Source organism: Salvelinus sp. IW2-2015, linkage group LG12 (genome assembly GCF_002910315.2).
Source record: "Salvelinus sp. IW2-2015 linkage group LG12, ASM291031v2, whole genome shotgun sequence".
Lineage (NCBI taxonomy): Eukaryota > Metazoa > Chordata > Actinopteri > Salmoniformes > Salmonidae > Salvelinus > Salvelinus sp. IW2-2015.
In genome coordinates this window covers 776,183-784,993 of record NC_036852.1, presented here as the reverse complement: position 1 = coordinate 784,993, position 8,811 = coordinate 776,183, and the positions used below count along the sequence as shown (strand labels likewise).

Genomic DNA, 8,811 nt, shown 5'->3' with positions numbered 1-8,811 from the left:
TCCCAGTGTGTTTGTACCGTTCTGCTGCGGTCTCCATCAGTGCAGCCAGTTTCTCCGTGTCACATGACTTCTCTCCGTGGACATTGAAGAAGGCTGAGCAGCCYGAGGGAGGGGGCTCYTTGGACGCTATCTACAGGAGAGAGAGGCGAGAAACAGTGATTASAKACACATAGAGAGGGAGAMGGTAGTCATCTAGTAGTATTGTAGTAATATTACTTGTTGGAAGGAGTGTACAGTAGCAGAGTAGGCCCTGAGAGATAGGGCGAACTTGAGCATGTTGAGTTGGACTGTGCTAAGCAGAGCACTGGCTCTCTTCATGATCAGGTCGTAGTACGCCTGGTCTGTATCTGTAACAGAACAACACTTTAATATATCTTCCAGAGACCAAGTGCTACATAAATCAACATTATAAGTGAAATAAAACATTAAGGCTACCATCATGGTCCCCTTTGATGTTCTGATTTGCTTCGACGAAATCCCAGAACATCTCCTGACTCTCTTCTGCCAGGAACTCACTGAGAAAGAGAGAGAGTGGGGGGCGGGGTATGAAGAGAAAGAGGGGGTGAAGAGAAAGAAAGGATGTGTTTTTTCTTGTGTATGTGTTGAGCATAATGTTACCTGGCCTCCAGCAGCAGAGGGGTAGAGGCCCACTTGGTGGTGAGACTGGTGGTGACACCCTTGGAGTCAGCTCCTCCAGATACCACTGGTAGCAGGGTCAGGGACAGGAGCAGGGCACAGTGCTGCCACATCCTGGGGCCTGGAGAGGAGAGGGAGAGTTTAGTTTGGGGAGAGGAGAAAAGGAGAGGATGAGGGAGAGTAGTAGGAGGAAAGAGAACAGGGTCAATGGAGATCTGTATTGTATCAGTGCTGAGACTGAAAGACTGGTAACCATGCAAGTAATGCTGTTGCCTTCCCTGTTTTATGTGTTTGAGATAGTATAGCTGTATATTTTCTATTATAAACTGGGTGGTTCAAGCCCTGACTGCTGATTGGCTGACAGTCGTGGTATATTTAAGCAATAAGGCCCGAGGAGGTGTGGTATATGGCCATATATCACAAACCCCCGAGGTGCCTTATTACTATTATAAACGGGTTACCAACGTAATTAGAGCAGTAAAGATAAATGTTTTGTCATGGTATATATGGTCTGATATACCATGGCTGTCAGCCAATCAGCATTCAGGGCTCGAACCACCCAGTTTATATATATTTTTTTGAAAGCTGATTGGCTGACAGTCGTGGTATATTTAAGCAATAAGGCACAAGGGGGTGTGGTATATTGCCAATATGCCACAGCTAAGGGCTGTTCTTACACACGACACAGTCCTTAGCCGTGGTATATTGGTCATATATCACAAACCCTGAGGGGCCTTATTGGTATTATAAACTGGCTACCAACGTAATGAGAGCAGAAAAGATACATGTTGTCATACCCATGGTATACGGTCTGATATACCGTGGCTGTCAGCATTCAGGGCTTGAACCACCCAGTTTACAATGGCCATACAATGGTCACACAACCCCTCGGGCCTTATTGCTTAATTGTGATCAGCCCAAAATTAGCTGTGCAGTTAGTACACTTGTCGTGATTGTAAACACTGCGCCACTAATTCTAACCAATTAGAGCGCTCAGCGTGGCTGTTCGAGGGAGAAATATCCAATGAGCATCTTGACAGGACTTCCGGATTGTTTCAATAAAATCCGATATGGTCAGCTAGCTGGCAATTTAAACCCGAATGATTAGCTATACTTTAGCTATTTAAATTACGTGTCAGAAGTTGACACCCTACGTGTTGGTCTTGCTCTGTTTGATGTTTAAGTTAACTTGCTGTCGCTTGCTAGCTATTCGTTAGAATAACTGCAGACTTCATTGGTTAGCTTGCGAGCACACAGGATAACCTAGCTAGTTAGTTAGCGTCAGAATACGTGCAAACTTACAAACAATTTGTGGTGCAACCTCTGACAAATAGTAGCTAGCTGAGACATCTTACAGAATATTTTGCTAACAGTAAATGTACATACCGAAACCGGCTTGGTAACTTCCCGCATCTGCCATGATCAGAGGGGAGTGGGTATGGTCCTGGCAACTTCATTGTAGGTAGACTGTTGTTTTTGCCTGTTAAAAATCCAAGAAAAAGTATTGTCTGTAAGTTTACGTTTCATTTTATTGGATATATGACTACCCCTTGTTGTATGTAATGGAATTATGTTTTATCACTTAAATCAATCAAAGCAGTACAAAATAAAATATTTGCTACATTTACCCACTGCTTCAAGTTGGTAACTTAGGCGCCATGTTGGCTCAAAAGGGCCAAGATTTTCCGTAGTTTCATCAGCTTATAGAGGTTTTAATGCATTTTGTGGCACTGCAATACTGTTCAATGTATCAACAGAGATGTTGGAAATAGTTCCTTCTCCGCATCTAATGTACCAAAACCAAGTCAACACTCCACGTATTCAGATAACTTCCAATGAATTGCTAGACTTTCCACTTGTATTTTATCATCAGAATCGTTGATTTGTACTTGAATGCCCTTATAGGGTAGGCCATCATTGTAAATAACAATTTGTTCTCTTAACTGACTTGCCTAGTTAAATAAATCAAACTAAAGCAATATTATTCCTATGTCCCTATACACCATCTTCTCTCTGGACCATAATTAATTGAATCAGGTGGGTTACTGCAGGGCTGGAATGAAACCCTGCACACCCAGTAGCTCTCCAGAACCAAAGTTGTTGGAGAACCCTGGCCTATAGAGGAAGTTTCCACCACGAGGGGAAGTGATTGAGCCAAGTGCACACCATATAGTTAAAGAGGACTCAACATTGTGTCTGTGAGAGAATGGGTAGCGCAATTGAAGCCATCTCCATTTAGAAGTAGTCAATTTTCTTCTACTACTGCTTATATGAGTTCGTTAACAAACTGAAAGGGTCTATACTGCCACCTGGAGTGTGTTGTTTGAACAGGCATAAAGCCAAGGCTGGTGATTTACTGCCACCTGCAGTTATGGAATGTTTGCTCACGAGTACAATTCATTGGCTGATCCTTCCTGATGACCTGGTTGGAATTATGTGGAATCATTCCTTAACCTATAGTAAGCCCCACGCAGTTGACTACTTCAAAATGGTGAAAGTAATCAAATTAAATACATTTTTATTTGTCACATGCGCCGAATACAACAGGTGTAGACTTTACCATGAAATGATTACTTTTCGAGTCATTTAGTTAAAAAGTTAAAAAGAAAGACAAATTATCAAAAAAGGAAATAGTAACACAATCAAATAACAATAATGAGACTATATACAAGGAGTACCAGTACTGAGTCAATGTGCAGGGGTATGAGGTAGTTGAGGTAATTGATGTAATATGTACATGTAGGTAGGGGTGAAAGTGACAAGGCAATCAGGAAAGATAATAAACAGAGTTGCAGCAGCGTATGTGAAGAGTGTGAACGTTTGTTTGTGTGTGTGGCGTCAATATGCATGTGGGTGTGTATGTTTTCTGTGCGTGAGCATATGTAGTCTTATGTAGTCTTGTCTGTGTTTGAGTGTCAGTGTAGTATGTGTGAGTGTGTGGGTAGAGTCCAGTGAGTGTGCATAGAGTCAGTGCAAATAAAAAGGGGGTCAATGCAGATTGTCAGGGTAGCCATTTGATTAACTGGTTCAGCAGTCTTATGGCTTGGAGGTAGAAGTTGTTCAGGAGCCTTTTGGTCCCAGACTTTGCACTCCGGTACAGTCTATGACTTGGGTGGCTGGAGTCTTTGAAAATTTTTAGGGCCTTCCTCAGACACCGCCTGGTATAGAGGTCCTGGGTGGCAGGGAGCTATACCCCAGTGATGTACTGGGCTGTACTTGCTACCCTCTCAATGGCACTGCCCTAGCAAGGACTCTCTCTCACACACACACACACACACACACACACCACCACACACACACACAACACACACACACACACACACACACACACACACACACACACACACACACACAACACACACACACACACACACAAAAAAACAGTGCCTCTATCTATCTCTATGGTGCACACATCAGAATCACCTTCATTTGCCAAGTCCATTTTCACATACCAGAATTTTACTTAGTAAAGTGCTTCTGCTAGCAATAGAAAAAATATACAGACAGAATATAGACCAAGCAATTTACATAATCTACAGGTTATTGCGACTGCACCAGGCCACCAGCTGTGGGAAGGGTAGGTTACCGGACTGCAGTCTGCAGCCCGTCTGCTTTAGAAATTACAGAGGAGAGAGGGTCAGTTCCTGAGGGATGTACTAGCTCAATGGTCTGATTTAAATATTAATACAAAAAAGAGCTGGTCCATTAATTATCCTGTCAGACCTGACCTTCACACACACCAATACACACACCACACATGCCCTCCTCCCCCACAAACACACGCCTGCACAAATGCACGCACACACACACTCCCCACAGGGGCCGTTTGTCTGTCAGGAAGGTGATGTCTCCAGATGAATTATGGGAGGTGGCTGTCATCTTTGGGGTCAAATACAAAATGGCGTCCCTGGGGTGGGAGGTCAACGTTCTCTCTGGCTGCTGTCGCATCTCGCACGACTGCCATTTTATAGGTTACACACAGGACCAGCCCTGTGCAAACAACCCCAATTAAACTCACTCACATTAATATTAACACACTCTACTGTGTGTGTGTGTGTGTGTGTGTCTTTGGTTTCATGTGAGTCCTTGCTAATTTAAGTCTCCATGTCAGTATAATGGGGTGAGGAGAGGTCCCCAACATGAAGCTAATTCACCACTAGTGAAGCGGGGAACACTATCATTAACATGAACCTGTAGTGAGGAGAAGGAGGCAGTTGTATTTGGTATTAATACTGACTAGTCCCAGTTATTGATGATATATTGGCATATCATTTTAATATTATTCAACATATTAAATCACATATAAGAGAAACACGTTACGGCCCATCTCTAACTTGTAATCCATATAGCTTCCATTGACTCAGCCGAACCCACATCTGCTTTCCCGTTAGGTGTATGTGTGTGTCTATAAATGTCTGATGAATGGTAATTCAATCGAGGGTCCAAGAGGACAAGCCATGGGTCATGGCCAGATAGACTGGACAGTATACATCTCTGGGTGTCAGTGGGGCTCTACTGTATATTTATTTGACATTAACGAGCAATACAGACACACAGACTCTGGGCTATGTTCTTTATAAGGACCCTCTATAAACTCACTGTCACAGGGGTACGATTTAGCCTCGCCCTCGTAGGATGGCTGGGGCCCTGATGAGATGGTAAGTCCCGGTATGGCCCGTTTTTCATTGTCCTACAGAAGAATCCACACGTGATAGGAGAGTTGCTCCTAAGCCGTTATCTCTTGTATTCCAGTCCGCTGCATCTCACCCATTACTGCTAGTTTTACTTGTCTGCTCTTGAAATGACAGCAACCCAGGGTTTGTGTGTATTGACACAAAGGGCCAATCAGAGATCATAGACATGGAGTTTAGTATAGTCCACCATGTACTCTCTATCCAGGGAAATATTGTTCAGCCCTGTGGTGTTAGAGGTCCGTGCACTTTTGGGACTACAACGGAAATAAGTCTCTTACTTCCCCGTTTTTGTTTTTAAAATGTACGTATTCTTGTGTTTTTTAAACTGGCAAATAAAATCAATCAATCAAAGATCACTAGGTTGTTATATTGGGCTACTGAGTGGCACAGTGGTCAAAGGCACTGCATCTCAGTGGAAGAGGCATTACTATAGTACCTGGTTCGAATCCAGGCTTTATCACATCTGGCTGTGATTGGTAGTCCCATAGGGCAGTGCACAATTGGCCCAGTGTTGTCTGTGTTAGGCAGTCATTGTAAATAAGAATTTGTTCTTAACTGACTTGCCTAGTTAAATAAAGGTTAAATAAAAAATGGTTTAAAGAAAATGTATAATGAGGCTGCTTAGAACGGCTCTTCCCTGGCTCCCTGTCCTGTCCTTGCTCCATGAAGGGCATCAAGTGTTGTTATTTACATCTCACCTCTAATGACCTGACTCTACTTGATCCCTTACCCTCTCTGCCTCATCCTGGCTCCTTCTACCCCACCCACTCCTCCTCTCCTCAATCCACCAAGGACATGAAGTGTAATTTACTCCCCTCCACTCAAGCCACAGGCTGTTCCGGCTGGCCTTGGATGGAGGTGTGTGTTCACATGTGTGTAGATTGAATTAGACAGTAGATCAGTGTTGACAGGACCAAGGCTGTTATTAAGAGGGAACAGGCTGTTTTATGAGGTCAAGGTTCTGCAGTTTTACACTGTGTGTGTGTGTGTGTGTGTGTGTGTGTGTGTGTGAGAAAAAGAACTAGAGAGAGAAAGTATAACATATACAGTATATGAGTGCACCAATGTTGGAAATAACACAGAAACAAGGAACAGTTTTAAAAAATTGAATATTTTAATGAGTGGTTTGATGATCCGTTATTGCAATCATAAGATAATTTCCTGAATGACACTGATAGTGGGAACGGGACACCATCGGCAGAACATTCAAAGAACAAGTTGAGACACACAGGAAGTAAACGTTTGTGATGGAAAATATTCAATTTCATTCAACAGAAATATTTAAGACACTAGTGTAAGCGATAAGATTGTAAAGAAAGTTTATAGCAGTATGACCTGGTATAATTTCAGTTTGAGGGACTCCAAAAGCGTTACCATCGCTGAGTAGTGCTGTAGTTGACATAATAATGTGTGTGTGTTATTTTGGACATGGGAGTGGGAGTGATACAGAGTCAGATATCAAGGTGACCTACGGTTAAAGGAAACGTCTACCTCAAGCATTTGTCTCTGTGTGCGTGTGTCTCTCCCTCCATGTTAAGAATAAATGAAAAGGGTTCCCATTCAGCCCTCTAACACGATGGCAAGAGATCGGTCATATAGCAAGTCAATCACACAGCAATGCTACTGCAATTCTCTCTATCTCACACACAATCACACAGGATATTTACAAGTGCATACACACTATTTACACTATTTACATGTGTATGTGCACACAGACAGACACACACAGAAACACAGTGGAAAAGTAGTCAGAAAAGTTGTGTGAGCCTGAAATATCAGGTCTAATAGTCATCATGCCTGTCCTGAGAGGCACTAACTACCAATCAGAAGTAGGGTTTGGCTCAGTTCCATTTACACTGCATCAGATCAGCTCTAACATTCATCACGTCCATGGCCACGTCTCAAACCACTCCCTATTCCTTATAGGGCCACATAGGGCTCTGATAAAATGTAGTGCACTGTATAGGGAATAGGGTGTCAGAAGTAGCGCACTACACACGGAATAATAGGGTGTTGGAATGGAAGTAGTGCCCCACAAAGGGAATAGGATGTCATTTGGATGGATTGTTACCCAGTTGTCTACACACATATATGCATAATGTCCCCATAATGTTGAAATAATGGCTATGGTCCACGGTACGTCCATCTATCGGTTACATTTCCTTTAAAAAACATACAAATAAAATAATCACTTGTTTCTTTAGGCAGTAACATTGGTCTCATTGTCATTACAATGCTACTTTTAAAAAAACACATAAAAACGATATAATAATAAACATAGTAGTTCTAAAATGAGAATTGCGTCATTAAGACACATGTTCATTTATTTATTTTACCTTGATTTAACTAGGCAAGTCAGTTAAGAACAAATTCTTATTTTCAATGACGGCCTAGGAACAGTGGGTTAACTGCCTTGTTCAGGGGCAGAACGACAGATTTTTACCTTGTCAGCTCAGGGATTCGATCTTGTAACCAATTGGTTACTAGTCCAACACTAGTAACCATTAGGCTACCTGCCGGCCCAATTTTCATGTCTGAAATGGTGGCTGATTTCCAAGCAAAAAGCTTTTTATACATTGTCCAACTCTTGCTTTACGTATTCTTTTTTTCTGTAAATATTACATTTTCATTTTCTTGGTTCAGCTCAGCCAATGGAAAACTTTCTGTCCAATGGTTCAAAGCTCGGCTCTCGGATTGGAGCTATACATCCAGGAAGTAAAGAGGTCCTTTGCAAGGGATTTCTGGGAGTTTCCCCACTATAGTTTTTTTCACCGTGCACTTTACGTGGGGTACCAGAGAGACAAAGAGGGAGAGAGGAGGCAAGGGAGAGCGAGAGAGAGGGAACGATGAAAGTCGGTTGTCAGCGACATTCAATCCATTCCTCTACTTCAGTTTCCATAACTACCCTATACACTTTCACTCCTGACCTCTAACCTCCGATGAGTGTGTGTGCGTTACCAACGATTAATTATCTGGTTCATATAGTCTTCCGTCGGTATCCTCCCTCCCAGCTCCTCTGTTCTCCCCCCTTCTTCTGGGTCCACTTCTCCCTCCCCTGGTCCAGAGGTTAGTTTGGATCTAGAAGGCCACAGGCCCACTCCCAGGCCTTGACCCTCGACCCCTAACCCCTGACCGTTGTGGTTCTGGTTGTGGGTCCTGAGTCGTTGTAGCCGTCGTTCCTGCTGCCTGGTGTACTGGTATCTCTGCTGGAACAGGTCTCTGGCGTAATCATACAGCGCCATGTCCAGCTCATTCAGCTCCTCGATGCGCTGCACCTGGAGTACAGAGAGGGAGGGAGAGAGAATGTCAGCTTACAGTCCACTCCTGATGCAAACATCTGTGTATGGTGTGGAATTGTCTGTTCAACTTTGTTCAACAATTTACCAACCAAGTACAGCCAATATGGTGGAAAACTCTGAAAACAGCACAGTATCCTGGTGTGATAACATATTCCAAATGGCAACACACACACACACACACA

The 8,811-nt window shown here is 43.1% G+C and overlaps 1 protein-coding gene across 1 annotated transcript in view; it reads right to left on the bottom strand.

Annotated features, from left to right (window-relative positions):
* Positions 1–2,105, bottom strand: part of LOC111970841 (UDP-glucose:glycoprotein glucosyltransferase 1) — a 14,045-nt gene extending 11,940 nt beyond the window's left edge. The window contains exons 1-5 of the mRNA XM_070445862.1: positions 2,023–2,105; positions 619–757; positions 436–515; positions 217–347; positions 14–130 (exon numbers count right to left, since the gene is read on the bottom strand). Coding sequence (XP_070301963.1) covers positions 14–130; positions 217–347; positions 436–515; positions 619–757; positions 2,023–2,056 — 501 coding nt within the window. The 5' untranslated portion in view covers positions 2,057–2,105. The remainder of the gene's footprint in view (positions 1–13; positions 131–216; positions 348–435; positions 516–618; positions 758–2,022) is intronic.
* Positions 2,106–8,811: the final 6,706 nt, after the last annotated feature.